A 27722-nucleotide genomic window follows, 5' to 3' on the forward strand; every position below is an offset into this window, starting at 1 on the left:
TGCCATAGAAAACATGTATCATTTATTACATGGACTTAGAAATCAACACAAATCAATGTCAGGCACTTCTTAAGTACGCACTATGAGAAACTGCTACCACACACTGAGCAGGCAACACCAAAGAGACTCACCCTTCCATTTTAGAAACAGTACAGAGAGAATTGAAAAGATGAAATATTGCATAATTATCCCAATTGTATCCTGTTATACAATTTCACTTCTTAAGCATCCAGAGTGCTACACTCTGCTTTCCCTTACTCTTTCATCGGGGTCTTCACGACTGCACCTGCTCTGACGAACGCAGCACATATGTTTTAAGTAGCATCCTGCATCTTTTCCATTACATCGATTCTACAGAAACACAGAATGGCTGATTGCTGTTTTCCTTTCTTCCTTCCTGACAGTCTCTTGCTATGTCGTCTTGGTGGCTGATACTAGCCCAAGCTGACCTGGTACTCCCCGCAATTCTGTCTCTCGTTCTTGAGTGTTGGAATTACAGACTTACGTCACCACATATTGCTTGTTTTGCTTTTAAAGCTTGTTTCAGCAAGTTTACCTTGTAATACTAGGTCTCAAGTTACAAATTCCTTTAGACATTTAATGCTGATCTTTGCTATCTAAGCAAACATGAAAAAATGTTTGAAGAAAACAGAATGGAGGACATTTTTGGCTGTCTTCAGGCTCAAACCTGATTAGAGTTTTGTTTTGTCATCGTTTTCCATCTTATGCTGGCTGAACTGGTGTTCTCCAACACATCACCATTCTCGCTGCTCTGAGGATAATGTGAATGTGACAATGGCCTTTGGTCCTAATTCACATAGATCAAGGACCAGAAATTATGTGTTTTTCTTTCTGAATTTAGCTGTCAGCATAAGAAGTTAATATTAAGTAGAATTAAGTATAGAATCACATACGATTCTTCTACTGGTATCTATATAGGATAATCTGAATCTAGCCTCCTGATAGAATCTCTGAGGCAAAGGTCCAGAGCAGTGAGTCAAGTCACTGGCGGGAGGGCAGACAGAACTAAAGTGTGGTTACTTGAAAACCTACTGGTCTGGGAATAATGGTTATAGGCAACGTTTAAAGTACCGCTAGAGGAAATAGAGCCACCTTCATTGGTGGTGAGCAAATACCAGGACAGCAAGGGCCAGCCGAGTATGAAAGTTGCTCCTGAACAAGAAATTGAACATTGTGTTTGGAGAACAGATGCAGTCAAATATGTTATGTAAAGAAACCCTCTCTACGTTGTCTGGAAAGTGAGAATGATACCAGGATACCAAGGGCAATTAGAAGATCCCAAAGATCACATATGATCTAGGATTTGCTGTTACCCCCTATTAACAAAGTAGAACAGACTACAGATGCATTCCTAAAAATGCCTGCAGAGAAAACTAGACAGCTGTCTATGATTTTTCTATTTACACTAATATAAACAGATTTTGAGGTTGTCTGTACTGTATGTGATTGCTGTAGCTACAGCAAGGAATATAAAGTGCCTGGAAGAGAGGACCAACACCATCCTTCTTCTCGGCAACTTAATACTACACACTCAGACAAAAGGAAAAGACACCTAGGGACCTCCTGCCTGTCCTCAAGCTCCCCGCACTTAGCTGTGACTCCCTGTGACTACCTACGAGGCACTTCTTCAAGGCCAGGGAAGCAAATGGTATTCCTTCTCTGTCACGCCACATGACCTAAGACTAGGTTTGCCAATCAGCAGCACTAATGCACCTTTTATTCTTAAGGCAAAATGTCACAAGAAAATGAACACTCATTCCCCGCTGCCCTGCCCACTTGCCTTCTCAGTATTCTGTCTACCATGATGGCCAAGGGGTGCTAGAAATATAAGGGAAACTGAGCTTTTAAAATAAAACTCTCAATATAATGGGTAACACACATTTTATAAATTTTATGACAAAATCAAATATATTCAAATGATTTATCTTATGGCCACTTTTACCAAGATATCAAGAGAAGTTAAACAACTTTTAAAATTAGTATCAAAACAGGACACTAAAATCTATCCACATGTACAGAGGTATAAATCTTTGTTCTTTTCAAAGCTGAGCACAGTGAGGTTAAATGAGATGTTTGCTCCCACCCAGAAGTCGCACACTAATATCTGGAACCAGGACTTGCTGGGTTCTGCCCCACAGCATGTAAACTGCCAGCATGACATCAAGGGGTACTCCACCATATTCAGGCCTAATACTGCTTGACCGTTTTGATATTTTTATATATTAAATCTTTTTACTCAGTCATAATTTTGCTTTTATGTACAAGTACACAGGCAATACATTGTTTGATACTTAAATTAAAAAGGCATAAAAAAAACCCCAAAATCTCCTTAGATTAAAAAGACTAAAAAAAAAAAACAACCCAAAAACCTCCTATTTTGTAAAAGTGGTAAAGTTTTATGCTTTCTTATAACTTGTCAATAACTGACTACACTACACCAACATTAACAATGGAGTAAACACTTTAAACGTCTAATCAAGAATAAATTTTAGCCCATACCTTGGCCACGCCAGTATGTGCTGAGTTGATGGAACAGCACCCGGCAACTATGCACATGATCATTCCAATTAGAACACAGAAAGCTAAAAAGCTGTAGGGCCGGGCTTAGGAGGGAGGGGTGGGGCCACACTAGACGCTATTTCCCTTTGACAAAACTAGAAAGTAAGTTTGAGAAAGTATGAGAATGTGTGAGCGGAACTCGGCACACAGAGCCTGGTGGCTGGATGCTGACTTCCTAGGCGCAGGCGGGCAGACCTCTACACGGCACCCATCAATGCTCACCATGGGTTAGACGTTTAAAGTGTCTCAACACTTAGAGATTTTTCAAACTTTCATCAATGTGTACAATGTAGACGTCCATTTCTTACCAAAATCTTTAGGAAAATTTTAAGTCTGAGACTAAAACCAGTTAAATGTTTTTCTTTTTCTTTTTGAATATTCAGCCTAAATTTTGACAGTTTTGACTGTTTCAAATTTCTAGGCCACAAAAGGCATATAGAGTCACCAAGCGTATGTTAAAACACATGAAAATTTAGTGTATAGTCATGACAGAAATACCGTCAACTTTTAGATGAAATATATAAAAGGAGTTTTGGGTCAAATTACTTCTAGTATAAATAATGTACTTTTCAATCAAATTTTCAATCAAATTCTTGAAAGCATTCAGAGTATTTGGACTTCCTAACTATTAAGCAAGGTATTTTATGCAGGGGAAGAACATGTAAGAAAACCTACAGAAACAAACAATCTGCAAACTGAGAAATTATCAATGTTCACTGAAAACTGCCTTATGTTTACTCTCAAATTCATTTTGGAGGTTTGTTGTGTATTTAATACCTAAAAAGGCTGCAGTTAAATTCTATTTATATAATGTTACCTCTGGATAGATACATTTCACACCATGATCTCCAATTAAAAATTACCTGATAGTTTTAATCACAATTTATGATTGACTGACTAGTGGCTGAGCTGGCATAAGGATCAACAGAAGGGAAAGTCTGGCAATCGCTCACCGTGCAATTCTGCCCCCACATACCTGGCCAGGAGTCGAGCAGACACTCCACTTACTTGTGCTACGTTTTTCCATCTCTGTTACAACAAAAGCTGGTATACAATGTCAAGCTTTTCCCCCACCTTTTTTTTTCCTTTTCTTTTTTTTTTTAAGAAGCAGCTCAACAATTCTGGGTCAGGGCTGGCTTGTTAGGACAGTACAAAGAACAGAGCACTAACTACAAAATGACACTAGGGTAAGGTTATTAGTTGTGTTATTTGCTTTAGAACACAAATCAAAGCCATTAAACTGAACTTGAGGTATATACACAATACATACTCAACTTTAAGCAAAATACTTTCCATAATATTACATTTTTAAAAACTGGAAACAGTATCTGTGCTGATTTGTAGTTGATTCAATGTAATGAGAGGGGAACATTCAACTTGGGGTGGGGTGGGCAAGTCACGCTGACAATAAAGCTCTATAATTCAAACGTCTTCCTCTCTCGTGTTCCTCGCCACAGCTGTTCATATCCTGGGAGGATCCATCATGAGAAAATCAGTCACAGCTTTGAAGCATTTTGGAAGGAATTGAGAGCAAACTGGGTAGTGACATTTCATCCTTGTTTTCAAATAAGTGGTCTTACTTTTTCTTATAGAAAAAGTCTTAAATCAGTTTATTATAAATATATCTGAACCGTTTTTTGTTTTGTTTTGTTTTTTTTTTTGTTTTTTTTTTTTTTTTTGCAGCTCTCAGGTAAAGTCCAGTACTCTGTGGATGCAGAGTCCGTGAGAAATGCTCAGTAGAGATCATCTGATCTTCAGCCGTGACATCATCCACTCAAGACCTTGGCATAATCTGTGATGACAACAAAAATCATGTGATTAAATTCTGAAGTAGGAAGTTAGAGGCTACACACTAATGAACAGCAAACTCTGCTGCTCTGAAGAGTGAGAGCTGTGAGTGCCGCAGCAATCAGTCCAGGAGCTGCTGATGAAAACACATTCACCAGGCCACACGGCCTCAGGTTCGCTTTCAGCTTAACGCTCACAACAGTGCCTAACATACAGAAAACTCGCATGACCGATGCCCATAGAATCAACAGTTATATAAATACATATATATTTAGAAAAACACAGAGTGCACTGTAGCCTAAAAACAAAAATCAGGCAGTAAGCAGATTTTTGTATAAAACTATTCAGCGAAGCATTTTTTAATAGGAAAGAGTAAAATTTGAACATCTAGTATCAGCAAAACCCCAAAAATTTTAGAATACTCATAATGGTGAAACCTTCCCTTTCAAAATATACTCTTGACATAAAAAATAGTTCATGGCATAAATGAAATAAAATAATGGGATAGTATACTAAACACACTGAATAGAAAGTATAACTATATAAAATATCTGAGGCAATAAAGTATATCCTTTTTACTTTTTATTGACCAAGTAATGAACTAATTTTTGAACTACAGAAAAGGATTATCCTTGTGACAAGAGAAACTGAATGCCTAGCAAGAAGTTAACAGTGAATCTACAGCAAGCCAACACTGTCACAGTATTCTTACAGTTAGCTTTCCAGATACAAAACTGTTACAGTAACCTTTTAAAAGTTTGTTTTTATTACTTACGTGTATGTGTGCACACATGTGTGCAGGTGCCCACAGAAGCAAAGAGGGAATGTCACACCCCTGGAGTTGGGGTTAGTCACGAGACACCTGACATGCCGGGAATGGAACCCTGATCTCTGCAAGAGCAGTACGCTCTCTTAATCACCGAGCCATCTCTCCAGTTCTATTTTAGCTTTTCTTTAAACTCAAATTGTTTTTTTTTAAATCAAGTATAAATGTAAAAATATAAAAGAATACACACAAAGCAACAAAGCAAACCGGTGGCTTTGCGAGCGACTACTTTGCTCCATCATTAGACTCCCACTTTTAAGCTGACAAAACAGTGCACAATGACTTTGAACTGAAATGAACAGCAGTTAACGAGAAATAAACGACAGACTGTATTAAGTTCATAACAGCCATTTTAATCTTCCCAACAGTCAGACTGCAATCCTTCCCAGGGTACACAAGAAATCCTAGCAAGGTTAGAACTGGGGTCAAGCAAGGCCATGCTCCACAGCCCATGATCTTCAACCAACTGAATCAAAATGGCACCCAAGAGGCAGGGCGGTGGTGGTACACACCTTTAATCCCAGCACTCGGGAGGCAGAGGCAGGTGGATCTCTGGGAGTTCGAGGCCAGCCTGGTCTACAAGAGCTAGTTCCAGGACAGGCACCAAAGCTACAGAGAAACCCTGTCTTGAAAAACAAAAACAACAAAAAAAAGGAACCCAAATAAAAACATCACTTTACATTTCTGCCCCACTGCATATATCAAGAGCCTCAGCCCCATACTCAAGACCGCTTTTTATAATCTCAAGTGCCTTTCTGCGCTTGTGAATAGATACAAATCTCCAGACCTTTGAAAAGTAGCAAAAAATTACTCTTCCTTTAGGTTTTTCACCCAATTTCCTTCCTTCCCTTGCCACACTAGCTGGGCCGCAGGGGTGACGCAGCAGCTCAGAGCTTTTGCTACTCCTGCGAGGACCCAGGTATGGTTCCCAGCAATCACACGTTATAGGCTACAACTGCTTGTAACACCAGTTTCACGGAATCCAGTGCTTTTTAAAATTATTTTGCTTTTATTGAGCTATATATTTTTCTCCACTCCCCTCCTTTCCTCCCCACTCCCCTTCTATCCTTCATGATCCCCACACTCCCAATTTACTCAGGAGATTTGTCTTTTTCTACTTCCCATGTAGCTTAGATCCATGTATGTCTCTCTTAGGGTCCTCTTTGTTGTCTAGATTCTCTGGGATTTTGAATTGTAGGCTGGTTTTTCTTTGCTTTATGTCTAAAAGTTACTTATGAGTGAGAACATATGATATTTGTCTTTCTGGGTCTGGGTTACCTCACTCAATATGTTTTCTAGCTCGATCCATTTGCCTGCAAATTTTAAGATGTCATTTTTTTCCCCCACTGTGTAGTATGTCACTGTGTAAATGTACCACATTTTTCTTATCCATTCTTCAGTTAAGGGGCAGGCATCTAGGTTGTGGCCAAGTTCTGGCTCTTACAAACAATGCTGCCACGAACATAGTTGAGCACATGTCCTTGTGGCACAATTGAGCATCCTTTGGATAGATACCCAAAGTGGTATTACTGGGTCTTGAGGAAGGTTGTTTCCTAATTTTCTGAGAAAGCTCCATACTGATATCCGAAGGGACTGTACCAGTTTGTACTCCCACCAGCAAATGCAGAAGTGTTCCCTTTTCTCCACATCCTCCCCAGCATAAGTTGTCATTAGTGTTTTTGACCTTGGCCATTCTTACAGGTGTAAGATGGAATCTCAGTTGTTTTTATTTGCATTTCTCTGATGGCTAAGGAAGTTGAGCATTTCCTTAAGTGCCTTTCAACCATTTTAGATTCCTCTGTTGAGAGTTCTGTTTAGGTATGTACCTCTTTTTTTTTTTTTTTTGATTATTTATTCTTTTGATGACCAGCTTCTTGAGTTCTTTGTAAATTTTAGAGGCGAGTCCTCTGTCTGCTGTGGGGTTGGTGAAGATCTTTTTTCATTCTGTAGGCTGCCATTTTGTCTTGTTTGACTGTGTCCTTTGCTTTACAGAAGCTTTTCAGTTTCAGGAGGTCCCATTTATTAATTGTTGTTCTCAGTGCCTGTGTGATCCAGTGCCCTCTTCTAACCTTTAGGGGTTAATGCATGGACATGGTGCGCACATACACAGAAAATAATTTAAAAAAAAAAAGACTTTCAGATGCTATTCTAAAATCTACTTCCTATTTAAATTACCACTGACTTCCTTCTGCCCGCTTTCCCAATACACAGATTGAGTCCACTCATTCACTGTTAAATTCAACAGTACTTTTTCCATTTTGCTGGTCCTTGACCACACATCTGACAGTTTACCACTACTTCCTTCTTAAACACCTCCAGCTCGGGTAACAAGCCTAGGCAAATCATTCTATTTCCCAATACTCTTGACTCCAGAAACGAGGACTTTCGTGTCATATGCTCCATTTTCACTCCTAATCCCCATGGGGTAGAAAAAGGTATTTTCTGGCTCTTTCAGTTCCAGTGATGCTCTTATTTCTCTATGCTGCTAAAGTAACTGTAGACTCTACATGCCTACCTGTTAGTTCATACATGTATTATCTGCTGCATCTCTTAATACAGTCATCCAAAGTCTCTGATTAGAGACTGACTCCCTTACAGATCTTGTGATTTGATAAAGACATACATGTTTCCGAGCCAAATATATGATATCATGAAAAGAGATCTTACCCCTCGCCAGTAAGAGCGCAGCATGCTTGGATATGCCACTGGTGGTCTTTTATGGACGTCAGCTTCAAAAACTGGGAGATCTCTGCTACAGTCATGCATTCTTTAACATCTTGTTTATTGGCAAAAATCAGCAATCCAGCTTTTCTTAAATCCTGCAAAAGCAAATAAAATAAAGGCTAGTTCATTTCCCCATATTTTCAGCTTAGTTATATTTCATAATTTTAGCAATCTGGACTATCTTTTTTAAAATTGTATTTCTTTTTATTCTCACAGGCACCCCCACCCGTCTAGAATTTAAACATTCTACATCTGCATCTTATAGATTGACAGAAATAAATGGATCTGTGTATGGATTTACATATTTCTCAGTTATGTGCGTCTGTGTGCAGGTGTGGTTTATGCACTGTATGTGCAGATCTATGTGGAGGCAAGAGGTAAGTGTTAGAGGCTTCACTTTGGAAACGGGACCTTCTCAGGATTTGCTTGAGCTGGCTGGCCAGAGCCCAGCAATCCTGTGCCCCCAGCCCAGCACTGGAGCAGCTGTGCTACTGTGCCTGCTGTGGAAATCAAACTCAGATTCACATGCTTGAGCAGCAGACACCTGACCAACTAAAGTACCTGGTAGATCCTCAGTGCCAACTGTTTAAAGGACATACGTTATGGCCCTACATGCTTAACACTGTATTTTCAAGCAGAAGAAATGCCTACTATACTAATTTAAAACAACAGCAACAACCAACCAACTCCAAGCTCTAATGGCTACTAGCCATCCTTTAATTGTACCAAAACTCTGCCCCTTTACTTTTCCACATTTCATTTTCTGCTTTATTAATAATGTTGGCTATATATTCTAATACATGTAAGTCATTCATGGTTTTGTGGTCTTGCTATGCAGTCTAGGCTGACTTTAACTCATAATCTTCCTTCTTGGAGTCTAGAGTCTAGAATTTCTAGTGTACACCACCACTCATATCCTCAGTTCTCCAGTTAGCAGGCTATCTACTCTCTGGACAATTTGGGACAGCCTTATCTCAACACCGTCCCAGATGCTTTTCTTTATGCATCACCCCTTTTCTTCCTCTCTAACAAACCTTTAACAACCAGGATTCCACAAGAGAATGAACTCCTCAGAAAATGACCACACTGCAAGTTTCCAACAACTTGTGTAGCTGGCATCATCTAAACACCCAATATATAAATCTACTGCGCATCATGTAAGGCTAAATGCTCGGTTTGGAAACACTGTGCGTGCAGTGCCCTCTGCAGGGTAGAGTTGCCTGATTATGTTAGAATAGACAAGAACACAGGTTGCTAGTTTTAAGACTGCATATTTAATTAGTTTCAGACATAGTTTGGTCCAAAGATCTAAAAATAAAATGAAACCTAAAGAGCTAGATCATGAACTGAACATACATAGTAATTACAGACTTTCCATGGGATTTAGTTTAATTTCTCTTCTATGATCTAGAAGTTTTGGTATCTCTTGCTAGTGTACATTTAACTCTTTCATACAGGCTGGGTTTGCTAATGATGACATGCTCAATATAAAAAATTCTGATATAAGTACTGGCTCAAGTTAGGAAGCATATTCTGTACCATTTTATAGTAATTTAAAGCCATCATTCTTAGTGATAAAATTTAGAGAAGTCCCTAAACTAGAACTATAAAAATTAGAGATGGCTCTGCAGGTAAAGTGCCTGCTGTGTCAGCAAGCATGGGGACCAGAGTTCAGAACTCCAGAACTCAGAGTGATGGAAGTGATGGTGGGCTGCCTCTAATTCTAGTGTGTACGGGAGGTGGAGCCGGGGTCTCCTCAGAGAAAGCTGCATAGCCAGGTATGCCCAAAATAGAGTTCCAAGTTCAGCTAGTGATTGCCTCTATAAAGGCAGAGATGAATCTAAACATTTGACATCAACATTAGGCCTCCCCACCATGTGAACACATAAATAGGTCTCTAAACTAAAACTGTAATTCCTTTTCTAGATCTCAAAACTCATACTTTAGGAGAATCTCTGGCATCAGTGGAGTTCTTGATTACTTAAAACGATCACAAGAACAGCAGTCATAAAACAGGTATTTTACCTTTTTAAATATTTAAAAGGTTGGAGAATCTTTGCTTTTTATTATATAACCTCAAGACCAAACATAATATGACAATAGAAAGCATATTGAATTAAAAGCTATTTATTAAATTGTATTTGTAAACTATTAAAATTAAGGGTGTAAACAATGGTAACCTTTTGTTCATAAGCTAATTTAAATGTTCTCTACTATTCAAATTACACATCTGATCTCAAGAGTGTGAAATTCCCAGGCCTGATGGTGCAGGCCCATAATCTCACAAATACTGGGAGGCTAAGGCATGCTTACTGCAGATTCAAAATCAGCCTGAGTAGCTTAATGAGACACTGCAAAACCAAACATGATTTTTAAAGACTGGGGGCATAACTCAGTGGCAGAGTACTTGTCAGGCACAGGTGGGACCTGGGTCCAACAGCCCATACAGAAAAAGAAAATTTTCTAACACATCTATTAGTTTAGTCACGCGAACAGCAGCAAATGCAAGCATCTACTTCTTTGTCGTAGACCAATATCCTCACTTTGTTCCACAAAGCTTCATTTGGGAAGACAACTTCTAAAATTTGAGTCAAAGAAATTTTACATTTTGCTGTCTGAAACTACTTTAAAATTTACTATGATGTGGGATTCCTCTCTTTATGCTGTGAATACCATTAATGAATAAAGAAACTACTTTGGACCTATAGCAGGACAGAACTTAGTTTGGAAGGGAAACTAAACTGAATGATGGAAGGAAGAAGGCAGAGTCAGGGAGAAGCTATGGAGCCATAGCTGGAGAAAGACACATTGAAACTTTGGTGGTAGGCCACGACCTCGTGGTGATGCACAGATTAGTGGAGATGGGTTAAATTAAGATGTAAGAGTTAGCCAATAAGAAGTTAGAGCTAATGGGCCAAGCAATGATTTAAATAATATAGTTTCTGTGTGATTATTTCGGGTCTGAGCTGCCGGGTGGTTGAAAAACAAGCAGCCTTCCTACTATAATTCAGAATTTAATGTTTGTTTTTTATTGTTTTTCATTTTATTTTTGTTTATTCATTTCACATACCAAACACAGTTCCTGCTCACCCACACCCCATTCCCTTACCTACTCCACTGAAAGGCTAAGGCCTCCCATGGGGAGTCAAGAAAGCCTGGCACACTGAGACAGGACCAAGTCCTTTCCCCCTACATCAAGGCTGAGCAAGGCATCCCAATAGGGGTTGGGCTCTAAGAAGCCAGCTAAGTTTAAGATTTCTTATAAGATGAAGCCTTGAGAAGCTGTTCTTGCAGCCCCATGTTTTGGAGTGCACTGCAGAGTCACATGCCTTTAATCCCAGAACTTGGGAGGTGCAGGCAAGTGGAATTCAAGGCAGCCTAATTTACAGAATGATTTCCAGACAGCCAGGGTTACACAGAGAAACCCTAAACAACAAAGATTGTGTAGCTATGAAACAATCAACTAATTCCATTTCTGTGCGTTCATTCTTTCACCCATTTGTCACCCACCAGAGATCTGACGCTGACTCTGCTCCAGCCCACCAGGACGCTACTGTGCTTCCAGTACATCTTTAAGTGGCTCCCTATCTCCCTACTCAGTCTCCTTTTTATCTTCTAGCAAGGAGTCTAAATAAGAATATTTGTACCTATAGTAAAACCCATTCAAGCATAGTTGTTACATTCAGAACCTGGCTCTTTAAAAAAACCGTAGAGTCACATAGGCTTTCTGGGCCTCAGTAAACAGACAAGGGAGAGCGAAGTGGCCAGGTTAGTGTTTCCAGGCAGAAAGGTTCAAAGACTTTAGCTCTATTTCAAATGGAGCCTGCTATATATCAGCCAATTAATGAATGATCAAACAGAAGCTTCCTGCTAAAGATAAACATACATTCAAGAGACAGTATATGCTTGTGTTTTCCCTTGTAAAGTCTCTATAAAACTCCACTCTGAAATAAAGAATGTTTTGTCTCTTTTTATAAAATACAAAACTTTCATTTTCTGCCTCTTTTATGGCTTACTTACCTTCCAAACTAGAAAACAGAACTTGGTAAGTGAATGAACAATGAATGACAGGGTGTATCATTTATTTTTAATTATTTATGTTTATTTTATTTGCATTGGTGTTTTGCCTGCAAGTATGTCTGTGTGAAGGTGTCAGATCTTGGAGTTATAGTTGTGAACTACCATGTGAGTGCTGGGAAGAGAACCCTGGTCCTCTGGAAGAGCAGCCAGAGCTCTTAACCACGGAGCCATCAATCTCTCTAGCCTCCCAAGATGTATTTTTTTTAAACCCTAAAATGTTTGATATGAATGCCAGAATTTGAGTCCCAAACAGAAAAAAGACATTGGAAGCCATGATCTCTGTCTTGGTTAGGGTATTTATTGCTGTGAAGAGACACCATGACTACAGAAACTCTTGTAAAGGAAAATCCTTAATTGTGGCTGGCTTATAGTTCAGAGGTTTAACTCGCTGTCATTATGATGGGAAGCATGGTGGCATGCAGACAAACATGGTGCTGGAGAGGTAGCTTTGAGTTCTATACAGAATCCTTAGGCAGCAGGAAAAGAATGACACTGGGTCTGGTTTAAGCATTTGAAACCTCAGAGATCACCCCCAGTGACACTTGCTCCAACAAGCCACACCTACTCCAAAAGGTCACACCTCCTAATAGTGCAACTCTCTATGAGCTTATGGGTCCATTTTCATTCAAACTACCATAATCACTAAAACAAAACGTGTATTCTTAATTTACATAAACCATTTTTAATCACATTTCTTAAACTCTTGAAAAATCTATCTGAAACACAAAATCTGTAAAGCAAAACTCAAAAGAAATCATTGAATAAATAGTAGAAATAGTAGAATAGTAGAAATAGAAGAATAGTAGAAATAAATAGTAGAAATCATTGAATAAATAAAATGAACATACAGCTTCATTTTAAGTATCCCAATTTTCTTAAGCCTTACCAAATTATGAAATAAAAACTGTTGTGTAACAATTTCCTCCCAATTGGAATATTTATCCTGGAAGGAGACACCTTAAGAATGAGAAAGCAAACAACTCACAAGTCTCAGGAAGCTCCTGTAACTTACAAGACATATACACAAAAAAGCTTCTTCCCCAAGTTATAAGCTAGTAATGACTACTAAGGGAAAAGAGACTCTCTGGATCATCAGAGCTATTTGCAAGTTGTAAGGAGTTCCAGGAATGCTGCTGTCATGAAGAAGTCAACCAGCACAGTATGGACTTTTGGGTAATACTGCCTCTGTGTCGGCCATGTTCCTTTAAGTAATCCTTTACCCATACTCCTATAAGTCAATAAATTTATCATGTGAACTTTGGTACAATAGTTGGTGCCCTATGCTAAACCCTATGGTGGGACATGATCTTTATGAAGTTAGTCAGGCTTCAGGTAATCTAAATGAAGATTGGCATGTAGACCAGATTTGTAAAATGGTAAAGCAATCAAGAAGGGAATGAGGGAAGGGCAAAGGTGATCTGCCGAGGCTGGCTACTCCAAGACAGATGTGGTAAAACTTCAGTTAAACTGCAATTCCTAAAAAAAAAACAAAAAACCAAAAAACAAAAAGCCAAATGTTGTGCTATTATTACATTTCTAGATGACTTAAAAAACTGGAGCAGCAGTTTATAGAAGACTAAAGTGATAAAACAGTCAAGTGATAAGCTTGCCTTGGGGTGGGCAATTATAGTTCTAGCGTATACATGTAAAAGCACACCGAAGTAGAAGCTGCCTAACAGAGAGTCTTTTTTTCAGCACTCAGGTTTGGCTGATATAAAAGCAAAGGCACAATGATGGCCTACAGCATGTCAGAACCAAGAGCTGACTCCAGTGTCAGACACAGCAGGCAAGCGTGATGAAAATACTCTGAGGAAAGCACTCTGCTCCCCATGTGGTCCTCAATCAAGTTGAGTAGTGCAAGCCACTCCTGTTAAGACTGCTGGTGTTTAAGAAACATGGAGCAGCCATGAAGTGGCAGCAATAACACAGGCAAGGAAGTAGGATGGTGGCTCAAACCTTTAATCCAGATACTCAGAGGCAAATGAAATCTGTTAAGTTTGTGACCATCAAGGCCTGGACCTCATGGATGCCAGCACTCTACCAGTGATCTTTATGCACAGCCCTACTAACTTAAATTTTGACTACAGTAGTAAAATTATTTAAATTTTGACTTCAAAATCCTACTAGCAGAACTTAGCATAATAATAAGCTAGTGATATAATTTCATTTAGTGAAAGGGAAAACTTTAAAAAACAAAAAAATACCTAAGAGCAACTAAGTTTAAATATTAGCTGATAACAGAGAACACTCAAGAACTGTTATACATCCAGGTACTTGTGATATACCTGTCAAACTGTCAAATGATAATCCACTGTATGAATAATCTACCCATACAGAAAAGGAAAACTACTTATAGAAATTCCTTTTGCTCAGTGAAGCATCTAAATTAATTTATCAAAGTTAAATATCAATCTATGATAGCCTGCACCATCTTCCTCCTGCTTCCAGACACACTTCAAATTTGGGAAGTATCATAATCACAAAACAGGAATGACATGCAAACATGACCAAGAGATTAATATTTTTTTTTTTTTTGGTTTTTCGAGACAGGGTTTCTCTGTAGCTTTGGTACCGGTCCCGGAACTAGCTCTTGTAGACCAGGCTGGCCTCGAACTCCCAGAGATCCCGAGTGCTGGGATTAAAGGCGTGCGCCACCACCGCCCGGCTTGAGATTAATATTTTTAAAAACTGAAATAATCCTTATGAGGAACTGTAAAGAGCAAATCAAATGGAATACAAAGCCCATCCCCCACTTACGACCACAGCAGACTTACCTCATGGGCTAGCATTTTGTAGAGCTCTTCTCTAGTTACAGATATCCTCTCTCTGTCTGTGCTGTCCACAACAACTATTACAAACTAAAATAATTACCAAAAAATCATTAGTGACTTGGGAGAATTTGGTATTTGAAAATCCAAGGTACTTATTTTGTACTTTTACAAAATAAGATACTTATTTAATTACACGATTCTAATATCAAGACACTAAAATCTCCTGTAATGTAAGAGACCCACAGGTGCTTATTATTTTCCCTTTATTAAAGCCTGGGGTTCTGACTCATTTGTAACTCAAACACATTTACTCAATTTTTTTTTTTTTTTTGGAGACAGGGTTTTTGTGTAGCTTTGGAGCCTGTCCTGGAACTAGACCAGACTGGCCTCACACTCACAGAGATCCGCCTGTCTCTGCCTTCCAAGTGCACCACTGGCACCTGGCACACTTACTCATTTTTAAGTAAAACAAAGGAAAAGAACATGACGTGAACACTTTTTTCTAAATTACTACATAAATACTAATGGGCCTATATCCCTGTATTTACACTACAATGTAATTTAAAACAAACAAAACCCAAACACTGAAAGTATTAACTGGCATCTAAAAACAAGAGCTTCTTTATATCCAGAGCACTGCTATGCAAACACAGCCTGTGTTGAACAGACGATGAGACCCCACTGCACTCCTAACTCCAAGAGCATCAGGCAAGAGGGAAGCAGAACAAATGTGTGGTTACTGTATGTACAATGCTCATACTGCCTATTACTAAAACACATTTTTTTATTTTTTAGAACTTGGTAATAATTTCCAAATAAACCATTGTGATTCTTAGCCTTTTTACTCTTCAGTTTCCACCAACTGCAAGATTTCATTTGATAGCTTTATTATTGTGATACTCATTCTAACAAATAGTATATTTTAATAAACCCCTTTCAAAGCTGACAATTTAACGCCTGGAGCAATCTATATGGAGGCATTCCATACACCTTTATAAGCCATACATCCATTCCCTCCAAGTACAATGGAATGCTGATGAGAGCTGGGCCCAGACCATGAGAGACACTTAGTAGCATCATTAGTGATTTGAATATCATCTTTACACATGTGTAGAGTATTTTTAAGATCTTATCATCCACACCACAAAAACCATTGGTGCGACCTTTCAATTTATAGGCCTACATGATGAATGTGTCATAGGTTTAAATTTTTCTCTTGGAACATTAACATGTAAATAAAAGCATATGATTATGTCTAAAATGCTTTATAATCAAGAGGTATCTTTAAGTGTAACTGCACTGAATAAAAGAAGATACACAGCAAAAGCTGGCTAGGACTCAAACCACAGAAGAGCCCTTTCACTTGGCTAGGATTTCTTCCACTTAGCCACATAGAAATAGTGAGAAGAAAATGCAATCAGAAATCATGAGATGTAAGTCATTATAAAATAAACTACTTCATCAAACAACCCGATTGATCAACCACCCATTCTCCCTATAGAGACTTAATAGTGAGTACACAGTCAAGGATTGAAACAAGGAATGGAAGACAACCAGAGTCGAGCATAGCAGACAATGCTTACACTCTAAAGCACTGTCCTGTTTTTAAAGGACTGTAATGACTCAAACCCGAAAGCTTCTCAAGGACTCAAGAATGCTTGTGTAAGCATCAGCATTGAGAATGTTACCTCAGTGTTAGTATAGTAAGTGTTCCAGGAAGAACGAAGAGACTCTTGACCACCAATATCCCACATCAGGAAACGGGTATTATTAACCACGATCTCTTCCACATTACTTCCTATTGTGGGGGATGTATGTACAACTTCATTCATGGAACTAGGAGGGGAAAAGTTCACAAAATCAGTGAGGAAGCTTGCTCATCTCAGGATTACATCAAGGGACAAATCAGCATGACTTCTTTCTCTATTTCATATCCAAGTGTCCTTTTTCTATGAGCTCAAAATAAATAATGGTTTCAGACTATTTCAGATCGTCTCGGCAAACTGTATAATCCACTATTTTCCTGTTTTCTAAACGCTAGATGCTCAGTACAAACAGTGAGCATGTCAGATTCATGTAAATTCTGGCTCACCACAAACAGCTGTTTACGTCTGGATCCCAGCTTATGGTGAGTCCCCTTGGAGCCACATAGTTTCTCATTGATTTCATTGACTGAGTATCACAAAACAAGAAAGAGTAACCAGAAACAACAAGATTAAACTTTTAAGCAGTTAATACTTACAACTGGTAAAGGATGGTGGTTTTCCCCGCATTATCCAGCCCAACAATGATAACTTTGTGCTCTGAAATAAACAAACCAACAGTGACTTACGACACGCACTCCTCTACTTCACTTCTCTGTAATGTATAAGTCGGCACACAGCACTTTCAAACTTTCTTAGAATCCAAAGAATATTCCAGCAAGCAAGAAGTGTGGTTGAGCTCACTTTCTCTGCCTGTCCTCACTCTACAGAGACCTCCCACCTTCCAACAACCTCTCCAGGCAGTTAGAGGAAGCACTGTTCTCTCTTGGGCTATAAAAGTCTATGCTCAGCAAAGTATCCCCAAATGTGATCACAACAATTAGAAATGACTAAAGTCTGTCACTGTCACTGTCTCCATCTGTGAAAATTCAGGCATCCCTTGGGTATGTCCATGTGGAGTGCGGAAAAGGAGACAAAGAAGAACCCTTTCTGTGGGTAACTAAATGACGAGTATACTTTACCCACAGAACTGTTATGGCAAACAACTATAAGGCCTGCCAGCTACAGTCGCAGGGACTCACCCTCGCTTCTGGGGCATCACAGTTCCTAAATTTTCTCCCTGTCTCTTGTGCCTTGTTTTTCTTTTGTTTTCTCTCTAGTTCTCTTTAATTCTTTATCTAGCAAACTCTTAATTTTCTATGGTTTGGGTTTTCATTCTACCAGAGCCACAGCAAAGCACCTATAATTATGTGCATGTGCACAAATCTAAGCTTAATCAGGTGCCCATCAAACACATGAACACAATATTTATATTCCTGGTAACTATAATTCTTCCTGGGAAAAGGTGGGTATTTAATAAGCACTAAATTAATATTCATGCTATGAAGAATCAATGTTGAGGATTCTAACATGAGAGTAAGGAGATCTTTACTATTCAGGCATCTTACAGATTACCATTTACCCCAGATATAATATATAGGGGCCCATGTCATAAAAGGTACAGCATCAAGTAATAGAGAAATTGAACTCAATCCAGTTTAACAAGTCAACCGCACTGCAGAACAACATTCTTGATATCCTCATAGCTCAGTTAATCCTTTTATTTTCAGTTTTTTCCTTATATCATGAATATTTTTAAAAATATTCCTTATAAGTTTGTATCACCCTTTTCTGGCTTTTGAAGTTAATATATTCTAAACTTGAAAATAAGGTATAAATCAATAATAGAAGAGTCACTGGAGGACTTTAGTTTTGTATTTTTATATTTAGGTCTAGCTACTTAACCATATAAATAAGCCTTGAAATTTTAAAATCTTTTTCCTAAATTTGCTCGTACCCAAGTTTTTCATCATAAGGTGATCATGTGCTTGCTGTTTTTAAATTTTGACTTTCTGATGTGGTGCAAATTTAGGTTCTGATCAATGGGCAAGATAGGGCATATAAAATATACAGGGAAGCTGCAGAAATCACAGTATGAAATAATCAAGTTTGAGAACTGTAAAATATATGGTATTTATATGTAATTCACATTCTAAATGTTGCCAGAAAGTTGAATTGGAAACTTCATGTCTGCATGAAATTTCCTATATTTTTAATGTGTATATGAACTTAATTTTTCTTAAATATTAAAGTCTGCCAATTACTATAAAAAAAAAAAAACAAGTCAACCGCAGGCAGCTTAGCACCTCTCTGGAGTCCTCAAGTGACATGATGACCCTTCATCACATAGTTTCTCAGCATCCTTTGAAGACCCCAGGGCCTATTACATTTCATACTTGGAGATGACTAGGGGGAAGGCACAGGCTCACAGACAAAGTGAATGACACTTTTTTTTTTTTTTTTTTTTTTTTTTTAACAAAATACCAGATTCCCTATTAACAACAAAAGGGGATGGAGATTAACAATCTGAAATAGGAAAAAAGGTATCTGTGGTAGGACAACTCTGACCTCTGACTCCTGTGCTGAAGGAGTCACTAGCAAACCCCACTGTTAAGAGTTGCAGACAACCAGAGTCCGTGGGAGCAGGATGGCTGCTTTCCCACTTAGTCATCTTCTGAGCTTTCAGCAGACCTTGCATCTGTAGCCACTTTCCAATTCCTGCGCTTGCTCGTCCTCTCCGGTACTTCAGGGTTAACCACAGGAACATGAACTCTTTTCTCTTTCTTTTTCCTTTTGGTTTTCTTAGTGTCTCTTTCCTCGATTTCCTCAGAACTGCTAGCTGCTGAATCATCTGACTGGGAAGTAGCCCTTTCTCCCCCTAAAGGTAAAGATTTTTTAGGAGACTTTTTCCTGGATTTTTTCTTGCTCTTGTGTGGTTGCTTCCTTTTCCTGGTACTAGAAGCTCCAGTTTCTTCTGAGAATTCACTTGAGGAATCTGCTGCTGTGTCCATAGCTTCCTTTTTGTTTTTCTTCTGTTTTTTGTGGGACCGTTTTTTCTGCTTCTTTTTATGGGATTTCTTTGACTTTTTATGTTTGTGGGATTCGTGGGCAGATGCTTTTACCTGGGGAGATGTTTTTTTCCCATTGGTAATGTCCTGCTGGTCACTGTCTGTTTCAAACTCTTCAGGATACAGCTCTTTATAACCACTGTGACCCCATCTGTCTGGCATGTTGGATTCATACTCATATAACTTCTTGTTCCAGGATTTAGCCTTAAGAAAATCATCTTCCAGGGCCCTAGAAATTTCATTTTTTGGCCTCCAGTAGTCTCTCTGACTTTCTTCATCAAAACCATCACTTCTCATCCGACTTGAGCTGCTGGGTACCATGTTCCTTCTGGTCCCCTGGTAAGCATCCTCCATTTGCTTCTCTAGTTCTCTGATTTTCCACATGTCAGATTCCTCCTGAATCTTATTGTGAGCATCTGTATGCCGGATGACATTCCTCAGGAGGACTTTCCCCAGTGGAACCCGTGACATTCTTTAATCGTGCGCCGCAGCCTCGCGTGGCGGGGTGGGAGAAAAGGCCGTGAATGACACTTTTTAAAGGCAAAGGGTCAATATTTATCTAAAGCATGCTATGGAAAAGTCACCAGACTACACCAACTGGTAGTACTCTAGTGGGTTTCCATCTCCTGAGTCCACAAGCTCAACCCTGTTACCATCTGAGAGTAGACAAACTCTGAGAAAGCAACACACAAAAATGAGCACCCCAGAAGAACATCAGCAAGTACAATAAAGATAAATGCTTCAAACGAACTTGACAAGCCAGGAACTAGACAAGCACCTTAGGAGGCTAACAGGAAGATCACAAGTTCTAGGCTGGACCAGGCAACATGGTAAGGCACCATCTTAAAAAACAAAACAAACCCAACTAGCTGACAAGGACAGGTTCCCTCACCCTGGCCCAACACTCAGGAGTCATTCACAGGCAACCTAACTGTTGTTTCTGAGACTTACCGATTTTAGATTTTTAAAAAGACTTTATTTTTAGTGTTTTTATAATAAAGCAACAGTGACCAACTTCCTCTGAGGAAAAGCATATTTTATGGTTAAATTAAAATCATAAAACTCTTGAGATGCAGGGAACTCCAGCCAAGTCTGTTACAGGCATCATGGCCACGGACGCGCTTCCCTGAGGGGTCACATGTGCATCAGAATCAGGAAATTCAGCATAGCAGCTAGGGCACCTTTCTTCCAGGTATGCTTCTAACTAGCACAGACTGCCTAATTTTACTTTTTCCTTGTAAAAGTAAGCATTACACATTTGATGATGTATGCTTTCTTCAGTTCTGTTAATACAGGAACCTACAAAAGTATTAAAACAAGAAAATTACTAGTTGAATACTGACTTTATAGTGGGGCCTTCCTGGACTGTGGTGGCACACCTCTCTAACCACAGCACTCCAGAGGCATGGCAGCTGAGTTCCAGGCTAGCACAGTTTACACAGCATCCCCTAGGCCAACGGCAGCATAGTAAGACTCAGTTTTAATACAAACTAGAGCCTTTCTAAAACATCAGCTCCATCCTGAGGAATACATTTTGTACCCCATGATTAGCTACAGGACAAAATTTGGACAGATTTCTGGTACTCTGAAGAAATAATCTCCTAAAAACATTACAAAATAAATAGAACTGATCCAAAAGTAATACAAAATACAAGACTCTATAAAGATGACTTCAGCACACACGTGTGTGTAAACAATGTGCCCACGGATGATAAGCACATTATCTATTTTGCACAGCCCTTAATCACCTAAGGAGGTTGTGGGCGCACACTTTGGCGGTGCCAACACTCTTCAAAAGCCTGCTGTTTTTCTGCCCTATTTGCTTCCAGAGCCTGAGGTATTTATCGAGTTTTACATTCTCAATGATGTTGAATCCTTTAACCTCTGAAGACAAATCTGAGTTTTAAAGAGGGTCTCTTTGGTATCATTTTGGTTGGTCATCAGGGAAAACGTAGCTGAAATGAGAGCCAGCTTACTGTTAAATGTAGTATGATCCTTGCATAATAAAGAATCATTTAAAAAATGTCAGTAAAATTGAACTTTAAAAGATACATTGACTAGGAGGAGACACTGGCAGGAAAACTACCTGGTTCCCTAAAATAGCAGCTTCATGTCAGAACCCTCACTCGGATTGCACAGCAGTTGCGGTTCTTTGTTTCTGTTTGGTTTTGTGATCTTTAGCTAGGCCTTCAGGGACTTATGGCCCCATTCTAAAACCACTGTTTTTCTTAGCGCCTAGAAAGGACTATCTACATCAAAAAAACCAAAACCAAAAACAAAAAAAAAAAACTAAGAAAGCTTTTTGGGGGCAGGAGGGTCACAGCTGGCCACATGGGAAGGGGGGTCACACCTAGACAAGTGCTGAGCAGGACAACTGAGGCAAGAACAATGGACAAAACCACCATGCGGTAACAGATGCTAAGGCAAGGCGGAGGGCAGAAGAGGCTGGTAGCACAAGAACTTCATTTTCTCAGGATACCATCTAAATAAAGGCCAGAGTACCTAGAAATAAAGAAATCAAGGGGTTGGAGCATATGGTGGATGATGCACTGTGAGAACCCAGATCAGGAGACATAGCAGGAAGCTTTTAGCAGGTAAGACTATTCAGGATGGAAAAAACAATCAGCCAGACATTCTATCTAGCCGGCAAAGAGAACACCATTAGGAATGATAGACGTCCTAACGGGCAAAAGTTAGGGCTGAGTGAAGGCAGAGCAGGAAGGGTAGGAAGGCAATGGAAATACCCAGTCAGAGGCCTTCTATGTCCCCTGCAGAAGGCAATGGAAATACCCAGTCAGAGGCCTTCTATGTCCCCTGCAGATAAAGCAGACAGGAGAAAGCAGTTACCCGTGGGAGCCAGGTGAAAGGGAGGAGGAGTGTGACAGAGGGGGAATGTCTGAATCCAAATCTCCTAATTCCTCTCTTGGCTGGCACTAAAATCCAGACAGCTGTTCAGTATACCTCCTCTCCGGATTATCTCATTGATTTTCTGTTTAATTTTGCTAGCACTATTCTCTACTGTGGAGACAATGCTCTTCTAATTTTACAAAACTACCCAAGTCCCAAATACATAAATACACAGCCCAAATGAGATGTCTAAAACAGCCACAAAGAGAATGTAAGGTAACACAAAAGGTTGCTGTGACAAAAAAGAAGGAACTCAAATCAAACATGTGCAAAACTTAAACTCTCCAAAGAGCCACAGACTATAAAAACCAAACCTAAAACCAAACCAAAACCAAACCAGAAATAGCAACACAGCAGTGCAACCCAGGGGAGACTCTGTAATCCAGTGGCTCGCCCCTCATGTGGCCTCACATCCACAAGCCAAATTCTCTTCCAACTTTACTAGGGAGGAATGTGCTTACAATAAAGTACCAATGACCATTTAATCAAAGGTCTAGGGTGAGTCACGATGACAGCCATAGCATCAAGTCAGCGCTGTGTAAGAGGCTAAAGGCTGAAGCTGGCAGTGCAACAGTCACAGACCAGCTTAGCCCGGCACGCTCCAGGAGCAGATCAGGCCTGCTCGCACACACACCAACTCCCTCACACCTGACGCTCTTCACCACTGCCATCCTCATCAGCAGCCCTAATAGCATTCCACAGTGAACGCAACCCTGGAGTCAGCAAGTGCTAGAATTCTGTCTCATAGTGTGCTCCCAAACAAATACTCCATAGAACCTACAATACAGCATGTCAGGAAGTAATGTTACTGAGGACAAGTGTCAATTAGACTTTGGCCATTCCAACTCTTTTAACACCTGTGCCACTGCAATTACTGCTTTGTGAGAGTTTGCATTTAGAAGGTCTTTCTCAGTGTTCCTGCACCCAGAAAAGCCCAAACACTACCACACTATTGCTCTCGGCTGGGATTCGGAGTCTGATCTGGGCTTTACCTTACCAGTCAATGCTGTTTCGTCATAAAAACGCTTCTTGTTGTCCATGGGTCCTTCCCCTTTCATTTTCTTTAACATACCCAGGCAGCTACGCATTGTCTAAACCTGCATCTCTGACTACCACTGTGTAGATGACAAGTTGTGTCCCAACAGCAAAAGCTGGGACACAGCTGCTCAAGTAAAAGCTCCATTTGCCATGCTCATTCCTGTCCCCCTCAGCCAGCAGAGCCTAAGGCAAAACATGCGGGCAATGAGGTAGCTTTCAGTGAGCAAAGAAATCAGCCTGGACGATACAAAGGTTAGGAAAGCACTGTCTATCAAGCTGTCTTGTACTAAAATTCAACTTGGGGGACTAAAAAGCATCATAAAGTTTATTTCTAAAAGCTGAAAATAAGCTTGCCATTCACAGACCAGTGAGGCTCTGGGAGCAGAGACTTGCTTCTAAGAAACCACTTGCGGGGGAGGCAGGCAGGGAAGAAACGATAAAACACGCAATATCTAGGAGATAGAAATCCCACAGTAACTGAGGTTGGCAAGTTTTACAAAGAAAATATCTAGTACTGATTAAACAACAGACTAGTAAGAAGATAAAACTAATCACTACGCCACGCAAGAGCCACGTACTAAGGGTAAAGGTGCGTGCGCTACAATCGGCTTGTCCAGAGAGCACACACTGTCACCAAGAACAGGCACTTCCTCCTGCAGTGTCCCTCCAGGAAGCTCCACTCTGTACACCTGACCAGAGTGCAGGCAGGGTGCACCTGGAGCTTAAGGTAGCGTCCTGATGAGGCGCCGACTCCTAGGCGAGTTACCTGCCTTCAGTACTTGCCTCCAGGCCTCAATTCCCTTGGAAAGAGAACAGATCAGGAACAGATCAACACCAGATCTAGGCAGAGTGAGCAGCTTTCCCAGCACTCCTCCATAACTCCATTCCCTTCACGACAACTAATAGGAAGGGCGACAGATGGTTGTCAACAGGGAAAGTTCATGGCCTCGGCAAGGTTCTTTCACCCGCCATCTCATATGTGTGTGTGTGTGTGTGCGCGCGCGCGCGCGCGCGCGCGCAAGCAGTCAGGGTGGGGAATGTATAGAACACGCTGGCACAAGAGACGCACGTTTGAAAGCCCAGGCTTATCGCTGTAAATAAATAACGCCCTAATGTGGATTTGTAAAGCAGAAAGTTTGGAGAGTAACGCAACTGGGGCAGATTAACCAACCCTGCTGAAACACCTGGAACAGGGTGTTGCAAGAGTCACTAATATTACCAGCTGCTAATTTACCTGTAGAGGCAGGCTGAGTTTCTTCCCTGCTTTACTGGACTACAATAAACACTTCACGAAGGCATAGAGATCTGCCTGTTTTATTCCCCGACTTATTCCCACCACCAGGAGCAGTGGCTCTCAACCTCCCTAACGCTAAGACCCTTTAATATCAGTTCCACATGTTGTGGTGACCCCTGACCATAAAATTATTTTCATTGCTACTTCCTATCTGTAATCTTGCTCCTGTTATTAATCATAATGTAAATAACTGTGTTTTCTGATGGCCTTAAGTGGCCCCTGTGAAAGAGTCATTTGACCCCAGATGGGTTGTGACCCACAGGATGAAGAAACCCTGACCTAGACTAAGTGATGGCCCAAACAGGGGCTAAGAAGGTATCTAACAAACCACTGGTAAAGAGCTCTTTTAGACATAGAGTTATCAACGGCAAGCCTGCATCTAAACAAACTAAAGAGTCACAATACACCCACTGAGTCAACATGGAGTAAAAAAGAAAAAGGCGCGAACACCTTCTCAAAAGACCAATAAGCAGTGACATTTCTTTTTTGTTTCCTTGCCAACTGTCTGGTGGAAATCTCTTTCCTCTTTTCCAGGGCAATAACTACTTTCAAGGATTGCTGAAACTTTTTTTTTTTTGAGACAGAATCTCATGTAGCCCAGGATGGCCTTGAATTCACTAGGTAGCTGAGGATAACCTTAAACTTCTGATCCTCCTACTTTGCAATCTTGAGTACTGGGATGACCCCCCCTCCCCCATGCTCTAATCTCTCAGTTGGGGATGGTGAAGTAGACACTTATCCAACCGAGCTACACCCCCAGCTTCAGATACTTTTTTTAGTGATGTAAACACATTACAATATCTAGGCTAAAGTTTGAGCTCTACTGAATCTGTGTGCCACCTACATAGGTTGAGCGGTAGGCAGTTCACTATCGCCACCCGCTGCTCTTCCTTCTGGACAGAGCCAGAGTGCTATGCCTCTCCCTGAGTTCATCAACATAACAAACTCTACAATTACCCAGAGTCCCTTTCCAGGTGAGTCTATGAAAATAATATAGACATAAGTCCTGAATCTTTGGCAAAATGAAGCATCAAAGATACACCTAACTAATGGGTCACATTCAACACAAGTCCAAAAATGCCAACCAGGATCTGAGACAGAACACTGAACACCGTAAAGTTACTGTGTGGTGACACACCATTTAACAATTCGTTTCTTCCCAATTTCACTATAGTGGCTGGTAATTTTCTAGAAACTGAACTCTATTAATTCTTCCCATAATTTTCAAACAACGAGTTCAGCAAATAACAGTCAAAGCGCAAGCTGTAAGACTTGTAGTGATACCACTGCATTCCTGCTATTACTTGCTGCGTATTTTTTTAAGTCCTAATTCATTTTTAAGTTACAGAAACAGTTTAATCACTGACTCACAGATGAACATGAAGACAATACCAGAGACCCTTTGACCCATAACATTTTCCGAACCCTCACAGCAGAACTGAAACCCCCGCTTCACGAGATTCAAGACTATAGAGGAAAGAATTAGACACAAACAAAAACATCCCCAGTTTTGCAACAATGTGACCTTCAGTACTTCAAACCTAGAGATTAAATAGTCAAAAACTGTCGGCTCCTCAAATTTCTCCTGTTCTAGGTGAGACTATCTAGACCCACAGAATTGTGAAGCCACAGGAACTGACAACCCCACACACATCCGCACACACTGCTGACCGGCGCTGATGGGAATATCCTTCCACTTCATTTCGTACCGTTATCTAAACTATCATTTTTTTAAAATTATTATTAAAAAGGCAGAACCCACTGGAGATTCTAAGGCCCAGTGCTTGTCTTCCTATAAAGCCAGCTGTATCCTGGAGGAGAAGCAGGCAGGTCTAAAGAGTAGGCACCATCGTTCATTAAGTTTTAACTGGAAAAAGTCGGGCTGGGGGGTGGGGGAGCAACAACGCTACCAGCTTATACAAGAGAAAAACAGTATGTTGTTGAGAAGGAATGAATTGCAACTAGAGTTTTTCTTTTAAAAAGCACTACGTTTCGTTTTAGTAGCTATGTAGTTGTTAGAACTGTATTCTCTCCAGTTTCACACACTCATCTTGTGAATATTTTTAAAAATAAATCCCCTATGCATTCCGCCTCAATGTCTGCGTTTAGGCGAACTTAAAACAGTAACTTGCTAGTTACCTAATGCTAACGAACGTCTCCTGAGGTGTCATTTTAAAAGCTTTCAGAGAAAACACTAGGCGCCCCCCCCCCAAAAAAAAACCAAAGCCAAAACAAACCCACCTCTAACAACCCAAGAACGAAAACGACCTTAGGCTTGACCTTTACCACAGAAACAACTGGGGCAAAGGAGAGCCACCCAGCACCGTTCCGCGGCGTGGGTCCCCCCCTCCCCTCCCCCCAAGAGAGTCGCCCGAAGCGAACCGGACAGTCCGAGCACGAGTTCCAGTTTTCCGCATTCTGCAACCCGTGGGCACGGTGGCGCCGCCAGGCCCAAGGCCAGCGCCCCCAGCCTTCACCCTAGAACCCCATCTTCTCCCAGTGCGGCCCAAACCCAACTGCGGGCAGGCGTCGGGGAGGGAGGCAGGCCGGGTCGTGTGCTTAGGTCCCCGGCGTGGGGCAGGACACCTTTGGCGCTCGTGATCAAATCGGAGCAATGGGTGTACGGCGGGAGGGAGACAAAGGCGAGCCGCCGGGGACCACCCCGCCCGGCCCAGGCTCACCCTGGTGATTGAACAGCCTCCAGATCCGGGTGAAGAGAATTCCCATCCTCGGGCAGCCGAAGCCCTCCAGCCGCCCGGGCTCAGGCTGCGGGGCAGAAGGACGCGCCGGGGCCTCCGCCACTGCTCCCGCGCCCTCCGTGCGCCCGCTTCCAGGGACCCGCGGGGAGGCCGCAGCCCAGGCCGCCCAGCCACGCGCGAGGCCCCGCCGCTACCGCCGCGGCGCTCGCCTGGCTCGCGGACATCGCCGCCGCGTTGTCTGCTCGAGCCTCGCGGGCCACCGTCCTCCCCAAGCTCCTCTCCAGTGGCCGCCGGGACTGGGGCGGGGCCGGGCGGGGCGGGGCTGGGGCAGTGCGCAGGCGCGGAGCTGGAGGCGGGGCTTGGG

The 27722-nt window shown here is 41.1% G+C and overlaps 2 protein-coding genes across 2 annotated transcripts; both read right to left on the reverse strand.

Annotated features, from left to right (window-relative positions):
* Positions 1–27651, reverse strand: Arl5a (ADP ribosylation factor like GTPase 5A). The gene is made up of 6 exons (XM_041631371.1): positions 27341–27651; positions 17012–17072; positions 16458–16605; positions 14773–14856; positions 7862–8013; positions 1–4372 (listed from the first exon to the last, which is right to left on the reverse strand). Exons 1-6 carry the CDS (start codon positions 27384–27386, stop codon positions 4324–4326), a joined length of 540 nt encoding a protein of 179 aa, XP_041487305.1. The 5' UTR covers positions 27387–27651; the 3' UTR covers positions 1–4323.
* On the reverse strand, positions 18841–19912 carry LOC121433128 (uncharacterized protein NKAPD1-like). The gene has a single exon (XM_041631370.1). It carries the CDS (start codon positions 19889–19891, stop codon positions 19016–19018), a length of 876 nt encoding a protein of 291 aa, XP_041487304.1. The 5' UTR covers positions 19892–19912; the 3' UTR covers positions 18841–19015.
* Positions 27652–27722: the final 71 nt, after the last annotated feature.

The sequence above is a fragment of the Microtus oregoni genome, unplaced genomic scaffold, assembly GCF_018167655.1.
Source record: "Microtus oregoni isolate MIOR12 unplaced genomic scaffold, Mior012 000037F_ref0000500, whole genome shotgun sequence".
Lineage (NCBI taxonomy): Eukaryota > Metazoa > Chordata > Mammalia > Rodentia > Cricetidae > Microtus > Microtus oregoni.